The 17622-nt window shown below is 40.9% G+C and overlaps 1 protein-coding gene across 1 annotated transcript; it reads right to left on the bottom strand.

Annotated features, from left to right (window-relative positions):
* Positions 1-372: 372 nt before the first annotated feature.
* DERL1 (derlin 1) lies at positions 373-17598 on the bottom strand. Its single transcript, XM_054057651.1, has 8 exons — positions 17269-17598; positions 14768-14879; positions 11212-11276; positions 8882-8908; positions 6756-6851; positions 6025-6077; positions 4772-4882; positions 373-3052 (listed from the first exon to the last, which is right to left on the bottom strand). The coding sequence occupies exons 1-8, from the start codon at positions 17419-17421 to the stop codon at positions 2914-2916; spliced, it is 756 nt and encodes a 251-aa protein (XP_053913626.1). The 5' UTR covers positions 17422-17598; the 3' UTR covers positions 373-2913.
* Positions 17599-17622: the final 24 nt, after the last annotated feature.

Here is a 17622-nt window from a genome sequence, read left to right as displayed (position 1 = left end):
CCGAATACCAAGCTTACCCCTGGAAAAGTATGTGATCTCTACCACTCCCATGAAGTTTAGGGTCAAGTAGGATATTTCCTCCCACGAGACAACAAAGAATGAATTATTAAGTATGCAAAAAAAGCAGTAAAATTATAATAGCCCTGGAGAAGTATAGACTATCAAAACTCATGATGACAAAGAGACAAAGAAAATGTCTTTACAATTTTGGAACCCATCTGAGAAGAAGACTCCCACCCAAAAAGGTCATTTTCTTGAGTACTTTTATCAACAGCAGGAGGTGGTGTGACATTGCAGCTGTCAGACATCTCCTAGAGACGCGCAGATAACAAGGCTTTTTTTAAGCTGAAATACCATTTAGTGAAACAGAGACAGTAAGAGATTAAAACTTTAATTTAAAATTTTGCAACAAAAATTGATTACAAAAAGGGAAATTATCTGTACAAAATAAGAAAGGAGGTACTCATTTTACAAGAGATGGCCATTGTCAGTGTATGCTGGAGGACAAACAGTGCTTTAGGTCAAGTGACAAGTTGAGAGAAAAAACAAACTGAGCTCCCAAAATGGAATTCTGAAGTGAGTTTTCCATAAACCAAAGTAAATTGACTTGGAAAACTCAAAAGACTTCTGATAAGTCTTGATTAGCTATTTCCCTTGCAAACCTTTTCCTCTAAATTCTTAGAAGGAGGATGCACTAGAAAGTAAGACCCTGCACAGCGCAGTAAGCCAGGACAATGACTTTTGCCATCCTTTCTCCCACTCAGGCCCTCCTTCTGACCTCTTGCACAAAGATGTTCTGCAATTTGAGTGTGCCGGTTTTTAGCTGAGTCATAAACTATTGCATGTTCATTTAACAGGTAAGTCCTGACTCAAAATGCTTTGGAGACAGTGGCATTACTGTGACTAAAAAGACCAGCTGCAACAAGACTTCTATAGAAATGATGGTTCTCAGCCTTTTCAAGTTAGCATCAAACAACAGCTGTTGGTCACCAACAGATCACTATTTACAACACTGCAGTCCTCTCTTTTACCTAGCATTTTACATAAAGAAAGAGACAAGGACATCTTTAAAACTTACCACTGAATAGACAAAAATGGCAGACGATTTCTGAACTCCAAGTTCCTGTAAAACCTAAGCACACAATGTGATCACTACCAGTTTTCTATATTTTTCTACAAGTTGGATCAACAAAACCGAGTTGCAGCAAAGAAATGGAGCGTGCATTTTCTTTTTTAAGCAAGCCAGCTGAAAACTCCCAGTCTGACTGCCTATTTTCCACCCAGTTTCATATTAAGTAGTATTTACAAGTTATTAAATCTTCAGAACCCAGGTTTAGTGAAGAAACAATATAGTAATAAAAATGTTTCGGCCCAGATTCACTTCATCTACTGATAGATACCTGAGATACCTAAGTTGCAACAGCTTTCTGTGCCCTACTTACCCAGTAAAAAGACAGACAAATGCTAAAGGGAAATTCAATCAAAGACTCGAATCTCATTCTAGTGATGGTGCTCTTCTTCCAACTACACATAAAAAAAAAAACTATAATCCGACTTAGAAGCCTTGTTAAGCTTAGAGTAATTGCATTCCTAGCTTAAGTGTCACAATTTATGTCAACTTAAGCCTTACGTTGTTTATGAACAGCTCCCACCTAGGGGAGTCGGGGACGGCCTCCTTTTAAGAATGCTACAAGACATGCATGAGTCCTCCTTACAGCTGGGAAAACCAAGATAAGCAAGAAGTTTGCTCAAATCCATGTGGTGAGTCAGTAAGAAGCTAGCATTACAGCTTCCTGGATCTTAGCCCTGTGCTCTGCCCACAGGAACCCAGTATGAGGAAAACTACTGTACAGAATCATTCCCTTCTCCATGTCAAGAAGTTTTACCAAAAAAGTACAGATACACGTAATTTCTTATTTGACAATGAAGGAGTCCTGTAGTAAAGCAATTTTTTCTATTGTATCTTGATCCTGGAAAAGTATTTCCATCTTTGATTCTTTGATGTCTTAAAGCTTTTAAGGGAAAGCTGAATATTCAGTTAACACACATAATGCTGCAGTCAGTACCCTTTACATTAACCACAGTGATATGTTACATCTTCTAGTTTATGTAGTATTTATGCTACCCAATTTTGCAATCAAAATAGAAACCTTGACACAAAGAATTCACAGATCTCAGGAAAAAAAAAAAACCAAACAAAACAGACAACTTCAGTTTAATCAAAGCAAGCCTTGTAACATGCCATGAGTTCAGAGATTTCAATTCTGTGGGTATCTGTTATTGCCATTTCAAATGAAAGCCCTCTTATCCTTAGTCTTGCCTATCCCATACTGTAACAGGTAGGACAAATGCTGCAGGGCAAGAAAAAACTCCCCTCAAAATACATCTTTATAATGGAAATGAAACATTTGCACTTTGCTTTATGAATGCAGCAGAAATACAACTTAAATAATGTTTCCAAAGACCTTGGAACTTAAGCACAGCTATGGAAAGTCAGCCTCCGAAACTTTGGGGTTAGTTTGATCCACCTGCCTTACACTGGATTCTTACCTTACCACAGTTAACAAAGCTTTTAACACAGCAGGTGAAACAGAACACCATTAGTTTGTTCCATCACATCATGGAACAAGATGGCATAATGCTTGCCTGTTGTGACAGACAATACTGAATATAAAGAAGGCTTTTTTCAATGGCAGAAACAAATTGGACACTACTGGCTAACCTGGAGCAAGATTTACATTTTTCCCTTCTGGAGTTTTTAGTTTCCTCTTGGTTCAGACAAATTCTTTCTAATCCATTAAATCCAATGGTACTACAGAGAGCTCAGTTCTTGAGCATGCTCTGCACCAGGAAGTATCAGTCCTACATCCAATTAAAACCAAAGAGTTGCTGTTTTCCAAGGGAAGGAGCTCTTCACTGGTCACCTAGCCGGAAACCTTGGCCCCAGTTGTGTCTTCCACCACCCTGCTGATCTTCTGCAGCTCTTCTCATGCTAGCGGGTGGGATGCCAAACCCCGACACTCCTCCTCTCCTATTTGGCAGCCAGCGGTACCTAGAGAGAAGGAGAGAGTCTGATAAAACAGCTGTACCTTGGGGGTAAGTGCCAGACTACTTTCCCACGCACTTCCTTTTAGCTGCTAGACTTTTCAGTCAAACTGGCTTTTCACAGCAGTACTTTACAGAATTCCTTCCAAATCTAAGCCCTCAGCACACTGAGAAATGCGAATTGTGCCGAACTTCCATCTCTGGGATATGGCTATATAAAATATTTCAAACACAGGGAAAAAAAACACATAAGGGAGTCGTTGTTGAATAAATGCTGTGATACAAACTTAATTCCCCTAACCTCTCTCCTCTTTATTTCTGGAAAAATAATAAAAAAATACAAATCACTCCCTCCAATAGTTACAAAGCTCCTGTTATCACAACATCCAACCATCTCATTGCTCTCCAAGTAAACATTCCTGAGGAAATGAGGACCAAAGAGACTTAGGGGTACAGGCTCCAGCAACTAGTTTGTCTCAAATCAAAGTTCAAACAATTCAGAACTGTAAAACTTTATCATCCAACTCAGGCTACCATTTGAATACAGAAAGGGACATAAAATACAGCTTCTGCATGTTGCAAGTGATGCCATCAATGCAGTCATTTCAGGTCTACAGAAGTTACATCAAGCTCCTGCAAAACCCCTGCTAAATTGGACCACAAAAATCTGAGGCTCAGACATAAAAACAGAAAAAGTTCTTCATTATTATATTAAATATACTTGTAATTCATTATAGCATCTTATTTTTAACAGAACATTACAGTGCAAAGTCAGAATTTATCCTTCTTCAAAGATGTTTGCAGTACTTCTGTTTCTGCTTCTCAAATAGAGAGAAAAATTAAATACACATATGAGGAAACAACAGAATAGCACATACCAATAAGAATGGTGGCAGTTTCAGAGCTCTTATTACCTTGAAAACATTTTAAACCAACATTTTGTCTTCTAATCTTTATGGAAATTAGGTTTACCAGGAAGGCTTGCAAACAGAAGTAGAATATAAAGCTTCCCTAGTCACTAAAACTTATACAGAAATTATGACTGTAATTCAACTTTGCATCTTATAATTAATAGTTAATACTATAAGAAGGGTTAACCGAGTTGCCAACTAAAGCTTGGTAGAGAAAGCATATTTACAGCCCAAAAGGATAAGGACAAAGGCAACTGAAGCTACAAACTTTGGCTTCTGATTTAGCATTTTAAAGCTAAAACAACACGCAGATCACAAGAAAAAGCACTTCAGAAACCAAGACCTGCAGTCTCAGTCAAGGTGACTGTTACTGACCACAAAGCAGAATACATATGCTTGTCCTGAACAAGGCTGCAACTGAGTCCTACTGTCATTAAACGTTGCTGAACTGGTAGCTCCTGTAATGACATAGTAATACAGATAAAAGATCATTTACAGGAGCAAACTTATTTTTTTATAGCATTTGACAACTGTTAGGGGGTTCTCTTTACAGCTAATTCACTAGCAGAACTATGACGCTTAGTCTCACTCTTGAAAGTGGGTACAGAACAAGCATAGCAGTAACAAAAAACTCTCACATGGACCATTTACAAGAAACACAACATTTCTGGTGACTCAGCAGCACACCCCATATGACAGCCTGAAGCAGGTTGATTTAATAGAGTATTTTACACCTTACAATTCCAGCAAATGTGTCTAATGAACAATACAGAAAAATGGACCAAACAGTGAGGTAAAGAATAAAGCCAGCTTACAAGAACTGAGGTGTGGACAGAAAATTCCTTCCTCCCAAATCCATTGGATATTTAAACATTAAGAAGAAATACAGGTGTCCAACCAGATTTCCTATCAGTTCATTGATGACTCTGCAAGGCAAAAGAAAAAGAATTGTTTCACATGCTTCCTTCTCTGAAAATAAACAAGTGACCATCCTCTGCCAGCTACTGCTATTCATCTGCCGTGGGCACGGCTATGGCCATGAGTCACAGAAAATTTCCCTTCCCTCAGCATTTTGCAGCGACTTCTAAAGAAGGGTCAGTCTTCAGTGCCAATACATTAACAGGCTGTTCCACCCTCCCTTCCAAGCCTTCTCAACAGTCTGTACTGAAAAAGCAATTAAATACTTGTTTACATCAGGGAATTAGACCGTACAACTATTAGTGTGTAAAATAACAGTCTGCAGAGCTTGAGAAGTTACTGCTGTTTTCACTGGACAACCTGTCTCCTGCTGTACTGAACTGGTTTGTGCCCAAATTTGCAAGAACATTGCTGAATGGAGGCCCTTGAGTATCTTCCGTCATGCATAGAAACAGCAGGTATCTAACAGCAAGCCATTTTCTCAAGTGATGGATGAGTCAGTAGGAGGCATGGTCAGAAAACAGAATTTGGTTTTGCTGCATTATCTCCTTTTATAAATCAACCACGTAAACCTCTTATTGTCACTAATTGTGTTACAGCAGCACCAAGAGGCCCCAACAAACACACAGCACCAATGGGCAAGACCATGCAGAAGGGATTTCTGCATCACAGAGTTTAGTAAAAGAAATGCAAGACAGAACAATGAGTTCAGCAAGTGCTAATATTTGGGCTTGTTATTGCCATTTTCCCTTGTTTCAGAAGCTGAAAAAACCCCATCGCACCGGGCAAGATTGTGAGGGAATGTGAGAGTCAAGCTAAATTTTATTCTAAAACCAGGCAACAGGTGGTAAGCAGGATGGAATCTCTCTTTACCATGCATTATTCTTTTAGTAAGAAGAAGGCCTAACACAGATTTACTAAAAATAAACTGAGTTCTTCTTACTTTCCCCTTACTTATGATCTCTAGTTCTCATATGCACATCTCCTCTTTGCTTTTGTTTTAAGCAACCACCGTGTGACACTGAGATTAATCAGTCAGATTATACAGCTTCAAACCTCTTATTTTAATGTTGCTTCTAAATTCAGCAGTAAGTTCAATAGCTGTAAAAGCCTTCATAACTTCAGATTTGCCATTTAAGTAAATACGTACGATCCACCAATAATGTAGTTGAATCCCAGAATAACCCACGGAAGGTAACAGGCCTGTAAAAGAACACAATACAGACCAAGAAGTAGTAAGTAAAATTTAAGGACGAACCTGCTGAACTTCCCACTGCACTAATACACACTATTATAATCTCAATGTTTTGGGCATTCCACAAATCCTACTATATCAACTTAAGCAGATTCTACCTAACAAGGTAAGATACTCCAAACTGAGCAATCACTAACATTTTTAGACAAATCACACTCATTTAAACATTGTTAAGTAGATGTGCCTTTGTACTCTACACTCCACAGCAAGATTACATCTGAAACAAAGTCCTAGCATTTTTGATTTTGAAAAGGTCTGGAAACAATGATCAAAAGAGTTTTCACTATAAGATCTGGCAGAAGCAGATGAGGTTGCACAAGAAAGAACAATTTAAAATATCAACGTTTTGTCACTGTGGTGTCACTACATTTAGCTTTTATCAAGGTTAATGTATATCAGGATTTTTGTCCACTTTTCTGACTGATGAATTTCAGCTGTCAGTGGCACACTGAGTGACACTGTATGGGAGACCGCGAGGAAATTTGACTTTGCTGCATCTCAAGAAGTATATAGCTATGTGAAAGCATGGGACATCCCTAGTAAGAGAAAATACTGATATTTTGTCCCCCACTCCCTTCATGTGCATCTTCTGGGCAAAAATCTTTCCAATATCCTGTCTGACTTACCTTAAATCTTGTTCCAAACCAAAATGATACAATCATGTCTCTGTTCAGCTGGGCCCACACGTAAAGCACTGACATGATGAGTGGGATCATCAGCAACTGCAATGGTTAAACAAAACAAAAAAAAGGCAAAATGTTATTGCTTTCACAAAAGCCCAAGAAAGTTAAATAGGCATCAGGAGCTACAAGCTCCAAAAATGGCTTGTAAGCATGACACATTAATAAAATCTTTAAAGGTTGCTCCAGAATCTTTGCCACCATGTGTCACAGATCTGTTCAAAAGCTATTTAGAAGGCTAAGCAGGAGAACCTACTTGGTCATTCTCTTTTGCAAAACCATGGCAAAAGAAGGGGCTTCAACTTGCACCAAATGAAAGAACAGCTGTGTTGAGCTCCCCTGCTCCCAGCTCTTGGTAGCACACCTATAGCAGTGTCAGCAACATATTTGTGCCACAATCACTTCCATTCACAACCCAGGGTACTAACCCAAACACTTTCTTCTACAGCTAAGCTAATATGCCAGATGAAGTGTTATTCCATCAAACTACCAGCTACATCCCACTCAGAGGACCACAGAGGGAAGGTGTACCAGTAAAACACCATTTCAGAGTACCGAGCCAGCCCTGGCAACGTCATCTTGGTAGAGCTTGGAGTTAACCTATGCTGCACGCCAGGAGATGCTTCAAATATCTCCCTGTTCTGACTGTATATCAGTTGATTGGTCTATTTCTAGTAAAACAAATATAAAGCACTATTTTAGCTATCTGCCAATTTCTAAACTGAAGACAGGCTGTGCCAGCAACATTTCCACAAACTGATTTAAGACTACAAACCGCCTCATGTGTTTGGAAGAGAGGTTAAAATTCACCCCTTTGGGGTGCTGCTGTTTAACAGGTTCCATGTTAAAGCTGGCACACTGGCACCAATCCAGCCTTTTCCAAGCCCCACAGTGCACCAGCAGTTTGATTTGTAACAAAGCACCTTAGGGCTTTTATTAAAATCTATTTTTATTTTACTGGAAAAACAAAGCAATATCTAATTTCTGAAAGTATTTGACATCGAAAAAGAGGCCCAGCTATCCTACTCTGCCTTCTCATTTCAAGCAAGCCTCTCAACACAAGCAAAAAAAGCTTATTTCTAAGAAAAACACATTTGTACATCAAACTACTGATTCTCTTTTAAGCAATACTTATGCAGATATAACACCATTCAAAGCACTTTTTTAAAAGATACAAATCAACACAATCAGTCTAAAACTCATATCACGTATGGATGACTTCAGCATGCTGTTGAAGAATTTTGTGGCATCTTCTACACAGCAAAAAAAAGTTAAGTGTGAAGTTATGGACAGCACTTAACACAACTCAGTCTTGACTACAGATGTATGATCACTATTTTTGTCTACCAGGGGAGCCTGATAAACAATCTAATAAACGCTAAGGTACTAGAGAATATTAGAGATACTGGTGCAGGCTTTGGATGATGGAGACAAAATAAGATGAGGAGAGTAGAGCACAGGCAGGTTGAAGACATGCAGTTATCTGATATTCTGTTGTGTCCAAGAAACAATCCCTTATTTCCCCCCTTAATATTTGGGAGGATAAGAACTACCTCACTGACAGTGGTTCTTTAGACCACTATCTTCATCGTTCCTGTGAGGATTTTGCATTTCACAGTTCTGATCTGACTCTGAAGTTGCATTTTTCACAAAAAAAAACCAAAAAAACCTCCTGTTGGCAGGCAAAAGGCACACTGAATTTGAGAAGACTAATGAACGCCCAATCGTTTTTAGATTAAAAAGAACACAGATCCACATTTGTTAGAGGAAACGGTGCACAGGTGACACCTTGTGTCCATTTCAGTAAAAAGCTGAACACCACCTGACTGTACAAAGAGGTAATTTTCAGTTCTTGACTCCCTAACTAGGTTAGAAGTGGCACAGTTACAGCTGTTGTGACATTAACTGAGGCTAACCCAAACTAAATAACAATACACACACAGCAGTCTATTTCGGTATAAACTAAATCAGCCTAGCTTTGCTGATATGCAGTTATGCTGATAATGCTCTCTGTAGTGTCATTAAGTAGTCAGAAAGTTCCATAAGATGATTATTTAACGAACTGCACACACCTGCATGTCCATTGCCAAGCCAGTTATCTGTCATTGCACCATTAAGGAAAACACAGCAAAACCCAATAGACTAAAACAACAAAAAAGAAGTTGTACACACCCTAAACACACCTGCAAAGGCCTTTAATGTTCAAAATTAAAACAGCATTCCCATGTAGTATTAACCACTGGAAAGAATTAAAAACTTCCAATGACCTACAGACCTACACACTTAGTTTCAGTAACTGCTTTTCAGTAGCCTCTCAAGCCATCATCTCAAGTCATTACCTGAGGGCTGACGAATGCACTGGCTTTCCCTCCATGATGAAACAAGTTAACTACAAACTCAATCAGTCTTTGCATAGAAGTATGTTACAGGTTGAACAGCTGGATTAGTTTTTTAGTTTTAGTTTTTTAAAGATTAAAATGTTGGTTTTCTAAAGCTGGTATTTCTAAAGAAATTTCTAAAGAAATACCAGCTCATAAAAAACTATCAATACATTGTCACCGAGTCACAGAAAATAAATAATTCCTTGAGGGGCATTAACGTACGCTATTAATACCACTCTCCTACCTTGAAATCCAAAAGATCTACTTGCTGTAGTAACTCCTCAGTAGCAACAACTGCTGAAGAATTTTACTATGATCAGATTGCTTTTAACAGCTCACAAATGTATATAAAATGACACCAACCATTTTGCCAGACCATGTATCCAGATCGCTCCTTGCATCACATACGGAACAAGCAACTAGAAGCTTTTAAATGACTAGTCTGAAAGTTAAGTCACAATCAGGTTCATCTAATAGCTCACAGCCAACAGACCTCAACCACAACAAAACTGATGGCTTTCTTAACAACACAACTAAACCCACATTGTTTTAACCTGGTTACTGCTGTGGCTCAACAGGACCAGCAGGAGCAGCAATTCCCTCCATACAGAGGAATGTGACCAGAAATAGTTAATCTATTGATAAAGGTGACAGCAATTCTACACGCTAGTTTTCCTGGCTGTATCTGTTTCACACTAACATCCCCACTCCCTTTTTTTCACATGTTGTGCCACTGTGAATTGCTACAAGCAGGCAGCAACAGCAGAAACTGAAGAGGAGTACCTCCAAGTATGGAGGTTCCACAATGTCTCTGGGCAACCCGTACCAATGTCTGACTGCCCTTTCTTACATTTAAATGGAATTTTCCGTGTTTCATTTTGTGCCCATTGCCTCTTGTCCAATCACTGACAGGAGTCTAGCTCTATCTCCCTTATTCTCTCTCTATTTATCACAGATAAGACATCCCCGAGCCTCCAGTTCTCCAGGCTTCATAATCCTCACAAGCTCTCTCGGTCTCTCCTTACATGAGAGGTGCACCAAACATTTAATCACTTTCATGGCCCTTCACCAGGCTCATTTCAGCATGTCCATGCCACTCCTCTACTTGGCAGCCCAGAGCTGGAGGTAGCACTCCAGGTGCGTCTCAAGGGCTGAGCAGAAAAGAGCAATTCCGTCCCTCAACCTGCTGGCAATGCCCTGCCACGTGCAGCCAATGGCCTCACTGATGGCTCATGGTCAATCTGGTTTCAAGCAGGACCCTCAGGGACTTTTTCTGCCACAAAACTTTGCAGTCTGTCAGCTCCAGCCCGTCCTGGTGCCTAAGGCTGTTCCTCCCCAAGGACAGGACTTTGCACTTCTTTGGTGAGCTGACCAGCACATTTCTCCAGCTTCTGAAGATCTCTCTGAATGGTAGCACAACTATCTGGTGTATCAACAACTCCTTCCAGCTTTGTATCCAAGACCTAAAGAAAATTCAGGTAGAACAGCACAGCTCGTGAAAAAACTGTTCCCCAACATTCCCAGAAAAACAAGCTCAACTTCTTCAGGAAGCTGCCTCAGAGCAGATCTTGCAATGCTACTTTCACAGACTCAGCTGACTTGTAACCAGCAGGCAAAGAAAGGATCTCTCCACAAAGTACCTGAATTTCCAACTCTGCTGTTCCCAGAGGTCAGATCTGTTTGCACATGGCTGCTTAAACACACTAAATTCACTCTTAGTCCATGCAGCAATCCACAGAAGTGGATAAGTGAAGCAATACAGTAAACACCACGGAAGCTCACAGAGCACAAGGTGAGCTTTATATAAGCAGATCTCAAGTTCCCACGTTACATACTTTGTATTAGCATATTTATTGGTATTCATCTTGCAAGGCACTCGCCACCTTTCCCTGAAGACTCAGAACTCACCTGTGAACACGTGCTATATTTTAAAACCATTTGCTGCTAAAACTTGGTCTTTAAACACACACAGAAAATAATATTAAAATATTCTAAAAGTTTGACGATGAGTAGAAGGATACAACAATGCAGATCCAGTTAAACAGGAGCATGAACATGTAATCTGCTGGCCTTCCATCAAAAGCCCCTGTAAATAAAAAGAATTGTTAGGAAAAGTACTGAAATCTTGAGCAGATACTAAGATTTGGTTTTACTTTTAGAAGTCTAAGAAAAGCTCAATTAATAACAACTGCCCTACATGCAGTGTGGGGTTTATTATTTTTATTTTTTTAAATTTTATAAGGCCTTGTAATAATACAACAACATACACAACCGAAAATAAGACATTCAGCTTATTACATGCACACACAGCAGCTCTAATTAAAAAATAGCTCAGGTAATAATTGCCTGCAACTTCACAAGACTTCGAAACGGAGTTGGACCCATCCTTCATAGGAAGCTGCTGGTCAGAAGCACACAGTAAAGGTACTTGCACAGCAAAAGCAGACACATGACGTTTAATGACTGAGTCATGTGAAAACCAGCCCTTACTTCAGCAAATTGCATCCTCTTTGCATCATCCAGTCAGACTCAAGAGATATGATAGTTCTTGCACTCCAGAAAAATTAACATTCATGACAAGATGGGTACACACACACAGTGCATTCTGTTCCTTCTTCTAAGCTGAACTGCTTGTCTAATTCCCCATTTCAAACGTGCAAAAAAACACAGTAAAATTCCCTCAAGGTCATACTAAATGAAATTATCTTTAGATTTCCAGTTGAGAAGAATTCAAAACCAAAATCCCCAGCAATTCCTTGCAAACATGAACATTGTAAGATCTCACTCTTGCAAACTCATAAAAGGCTGGCACAGACCTCAGCAATGAGCAAGACTCCCATCAACTTCCAGATAGCCCCATGCAGGCAAGGAAAGCCCGAGCATACTGCTGCACCAGACCCAAACCACACAGTGACAAATACGTTGCATCATGAGCAACATGAATTACATGCTAATAATTAAATATCAAAATGCCTAGAAAGAAAGTCACTGCTTAATGTTAGCATTATGTGGCTTCCTACAACTAATTTACATGTCCCTAACAATTTAAAGAAAGAAAAATAATATATTAAAGCATTAGCATTTAGGAATGACTAACTCAGCCTATGTCAAACAAAACTGATATTTTAAGTTCATAATTTAAGTTACACAACAGAAAAAAAACCTCAAACACATTTTAAAAAACCTTTTCATAGAATCATAGAATTGTTTGGGTTGGAAGGGACATTAAAGATCATCCAGTTCTAATCCACCTGCTGTGGGCATGGACACCACCCATTGGATCAAGTTGCTCAAAGCCTCATCCAGCCTCATCTCAAACACCTTCAGGGATGGGGCATCCACAACTCTGGGCAATCTATGCCAGTGCCTCACCACCCTCACAGTAAAAAATTTCTTCCTAATATCTAATCTAAATCTTTCCTCTTCCAGTTTACATCCTTGACCCCTTGTCCTATCTCTGCACTCCCTGATGAAAGTTATTGAAAAAGTTTGAAATTGGAGAACTACATAAACTGGAATTTTCTCCTTACTGTTATCATACAACAAACAGAAACAAATACAGAGAGGAAGCTGACCAACCCTGTAGATATTCCAGCACTGGAATTCCTCCAGAATAGGAAGAAATCAGACAAACTATTATTCCCTTAAGAGTTTTTCACTTCTCATTATCTAGGAGATTACTAACAACAACATGAGACAAACTCTTTAAGTTGACTTTCCAATGAATATCTAAACCAAATTGAGCTACAGACTGTCAAAATGCTCAGCATAAGGGCGAGGTGAGTTCTAGCCCACTGTGTTCTTCAGTAGGGCCTAGGGTACAATCCAGTCATCAGGGAAGAGCTGCAGGCTCATAATCTCATCATTTGTAATGGTAGGGAGTAAACTCTGCATATTCTGCTTTGTTTGTTTATATTTGTTATGTTCTTCTCCCATAGAAACATAACAAAATCACATCAACCTCCTTTTCCTCTGGAAACTAAAGGTCAGCTTGTTGGGACAGCACAAGCACAGTACAAAAACACACAAGTATTTTTGACAGTTAAATTTACAACCCTGTAAATAGAACTTTCACTTCCTCATTTCACAGACAAAAGAAGGCAAAGACCTACACCAGCTTCCACCTGTAAACATAATATCAGCAGCTTACACACCTCTCTCCCACTTTCCAAAAGATTTAGGCCTTTTTTGTAGAGAGGAAGGACCAGCCTAACCGAGAACTTTATTTATATCCAGAAAAATGACTACAATATAATAAAAATACACTGATCCAAACAGCAACACAGCTGACTTCCTAGTTTTAAATTCCAGATGCACCATACAAAAGAAACGCAAATTTACTGCTGAAAGAAGTGAATTCCTTCCATGACACTTCTGCCACAGCACAAACAACTACAGCATTTTGTAAGTGTGTGTAATATATTCAGATAATAAGATATAACTGCTTGTAATCAGAAACTCTTAATACACATTGCTTTGCACAGTAGAATGTCATAACTGCCAACACTCTCACATGATCACAATCTACTGCAGGAAGGCTCAAAGAGAAGGAAAAATCATCCTACTTATTATTACTTACTCTCACTAAGAAAAATACATTCTGGCACCACTCCTCCCTTTCCCTGCTAGTCTTCATACAACTTAAAAGGGATTCCTCAACACTACCTGGGTAACAGGTTTACCAGGGTTCTCTATCATGCAACTTCTCAAACACCATTTTGCAATGCATTTCCATTTACAATGTCAGTTCTAAGACTCCATTAGAACTACACCAAAATTCTTGTTCATAAAGACTTTCAGGAACAGCTTGGCTTTGCAAATACTTTTAACTTTTATTTCTATTGAAACAATTTTTTGTCTAGCTGTAATGACCTGTGCAATGCAAAAGGAAAACAGTTTTGAAGGTACCTTGTAACAACAATTGCTTTTTAAAGATAAATGATCCATTATCTGACCGCCTTTCTTCTACTCTTAATTTTTCCTTTCTCCTCATACTGAAAATCCAAATAGTTTCTTAACCTTTTCACATTTCTGTTTGACAGAGGGGTACAATTTCGTTTGTACAAGCTCTCTCTCAATTCAACATAACCAATAGGATAACACAGGTAAACATCGCTGCCTTTTTGAAAAAAAGAAAAAACCCAACATTGTTATTTCCTCAAAATGAATATACCCATCACTAACAGATGCTCTATCACCCTTCTGAGTTAAAGGACATGAGACACAAGAAAACAGAGGTAACGTCATCTTTTATTCTCTCTCCCTTGTTTCCTGAAATCCAACAGCTAAAAGCACCAGGCTCTCATATGGAAAGAAGCATCAATTTCAGTTCCTACATGAACAGGTTCCCTGCCAAATTGAAGGAGCCAATCACAGAAAATCAAATTTTCAGAGCAGTTTCCCAGTGAGCAACACAAGTGGGCACACAAATGAGCCATCTTTCCCATAATTCTGCCTAAATCAGCCACAACCCCATCACCACAGACATTCCCAACAGAAGCTCTATCTGACAATGCTCAGTCTCTATCAACTCCAGGCAGATTCCACCATGTGCACACAATTTAATGGTTAACATACCTGTTTCTAATCGTGATGAATATTGATACAAGAAATACAAATTCACCAAGTAGAGAAATCCTGTTCCAGGTCCCACTGGGAAGAAGAAAGTTGCAGTTATCGGCCGCCAGATCTGTCCAGATAAAAAGAAAAAGATACATTTATATACCACAGAATGAACTCATATGCATAGGACTTTCACTTTCATTCATTATCAATTACTTGGAGGAACAAGGAGGATATTAGAAATAGCCTAAATATCAATTACTGATGCTTCTTCAGCAGCTTTTACAGTGGCTTTTGTAAATCTGAAAACCAAAGCTATTAAGATTACACAGAAATTGCATCTTTACAGTACTGAGCCTTTATTGTGGTGCAAAAGGGATATGATTGCAGGGATGCTACCCTGTTTTAAAGACACCCATACAGAATCCATTCTTATGTGTTGTACAGAGGCCAAGGAATTCACACAGTAGCCTTTAGCATGGTGTTCCAGACAGTGTGTGGTGCTCTAAGCATTTTTCACCAGCTTTAGAGAGTATCCCAACCACTAATATTGGGCACAACCAACTGCATGGCAGCATGCAACAAGGACAAAAAAATTGTCTGGCTATTTATGAATGAGCTCTTTAACCAGCACGATTTCCACACAGACAGTTGTTATCCTGAACATCACAGTTCCAGAAGGAGTAACTAGAGAAACTAGGAGAACTAGAGAAAAGTGATTTAAGCTATTAAGTTTTTGGGGACAATACATGACATAAACCACAGATACAGCAATTTTCTTATCTTTGTTTTCACACTCAGTCTTTTTCGCTGAAGATATAACATGCAAGAAATTTAAAGGTTAGGATCTTTTCTTTCATTTTCATTCTCAGTCCACCCAACTGGTGCTCTCCCCCTAGACATCTGCAGCCCAAAACATTGAACATCTGAACTCCTGATGCAAAGAAAAAGACACTTTTTTGTTTGTGGACACTTTTGATACCCAGAAACACTGTTCAACTGAAACCTCAGGTCTTCAGTTGGTAGTTTATGTCGGCCAAACCCATGCGCATGTGACAATCAGAAACACAACCTTTTTCAAATTCCAGGCAAGAAACACTAAGAAGGTGCAAAAAACGCACTTTGTTGGCTCTGCTTTAACAGCTGAAGAGCCAATGGTGGTTTAGGATGGCTGCATATGGCCCTGCTAAGCCGTTCCCGAAGTCCAGACAATCGCACAGTAGAGGCTGTGTAAGTCACCTGAAGTCACAGCCACAAGTTTTATGATTATAGAATCATAGAACGGTTTGTGTTGGAAGGGACCATGAAGGTCATCTAGTCCACCCCCTCAGCAGTAAGCAGGGACATATTCAGCTCTATCAGGCTGCTCAGGGTCCCATCCAACCTCACCAAATGTCTCCAGGGACGGAGCACCCACCACCTCTCTAGGCAACCTGTTCTACTGTTCCACTACCCTCAGTGTGAAAACTTTCATCCTAACATCTACGCTAAACTTCTCCTCTTTTAGTTTAAAAACATTAGCCCTTGTCCTATTGCTAAGACCCTCCTAAAAAGTTTTTCCCCATCTTTCTTATAAGCCCCATTTAAGTATTTAAAGCTTGCAATAAGGTTGCCTCAGTCTTCTCCAAGCTGAAGAACCCCAACTCTCTCAGTCTCTCTTCATAGCAGAGGTCTTCCAGGCCTTTGCTCATTTCAGTGGCCCTCCTCTGTGCTCACTCCAACAGATCCCCATCCTCCCTGTGCTCAGGGCTCCAGAAGTACACACAGTACACCACGTGTGGCGTCACTAGAGCAGAGCAGAGGGGAGAAATCCCTTCCCTTGACCTGCTGTCACGCTTATTTTGATGCGGTTGGCTTTTTTCTGGAAGAATTTCTTCACCATGAGGGTGGTGAGGCACTGAAACAGGCTGTCCAGGGACACTATGGATGCCCCTTCCCTGGAGATGTTCAAGGCCAGGTTGGACGGGGCGTTAGGCAGCCTGATCTAGTAGAACATGTCGCTGCCCATGGCAGGGGGGTTGGAACTGGATGATCTTTAAGGTCCCTTCCAACTCAAACTATTCTATGATTCTAAGATTCTGGGCTGTGAGCACACATTATAAAATGCCTTGGCACAGCAATCGCCACCAGACAGAACTCGTCCTCCAGAAAACAATTCGGGAAGGAGTCACCAAAAGAAGACACAAGGCGAACGAAGGCTCCGGCCAAGGGCTCACCCAGGGGCTCGGGCAGGGCCGCAGCCGGTATCACCCTGTCGGGGAGACCAGGCCTGCGGGGGCAGAGCTGCAGCAAAACCCGAGCCGAGGGCGCCGGCCCCGCACAGGTCGGGCAGGGAGGCAGGCCGGGCCTCCCGGGTCACTTCTAAGCGATGCTGCCATCCGCGATCCGTCGGAGGCGGCTGGCCCCGCCCGCAGCCCACAAACTACAACTCCCAGCATGCCCAGCGCGCGTGGCCCCGCTCTCCTCTATGGCGCGGGCGCCCCGGGGCACGCCGGGAGCCGTAGTGCGGGCCGTACCTGGAAGCGGTTGATGAAGGCGTCGGGCCAAAGGAAGAAGTACACGGGGTTGACGAGGCCCAGCTTGCCGATGAGCGGCACTGCGATGGAGCCAGCGAACCAGTAACGGGTGATCAGCGGGATGCTCCGGAACCAGTCCCCCAGGTCCGACATCTCGCTGCCGCGCCCGGCCACCGCCGAGGCCTCGCTACGAACCAGCCTCCGAGGAAACGAAGAAGAGAGGTGAGAGTCCAGACGCCGCCGCCCCAGGCGGGGAGCCTCGAACCCGACGTGGCGCCTCCGAGTTCGGCCGAGCCGCCGCCACTTCCGGTCACGCCCCCTCGGCGGCAGCGCCGGACGTCCCGCCTCCCAGGC

The sequence above is a fragment of the Cuculus canorus genome, chromosome 2 (assembly GCF_017976375.1).
Source record: "Cuculus canorus isolate bCucCan1 chromosome 2, bCucCan1.pri, whole genome shotgun sequence".
In the NCBI taxonomy this organism is placed as follows: Eukaryota; Metazoa; Chordata; class Aves; order Cuculiformes; family Cuculidae; genus Cuculus; species Cuculus canorus.
This window is presented reverse-complemented; position numbering and strand designations above follow the sequence as displayed.

Coding starts and splice junctions, on each gene's coding strand:
- DERL1 (XM_054057651.1), bottom strand. CDS start 17,421: ATGTCGGACCTGGGGGACTGGTTCCGGAGCATCCCGCTGATCACCCGT. Junction 4,883..6,024: donor AACTACATTATTGGTGGATC/GTACGTATTTAC, acceptor TTTGCCTTGCAG/AGTCATCAATGAACTGATAG. Junction 3,053..4,771: donor CTGTCCACACCTCAGTTCTT/GTAAGCTGGCTT, acceptor CCTTCTCTCTAG/GTACCGCTGGCTGCCAAATA.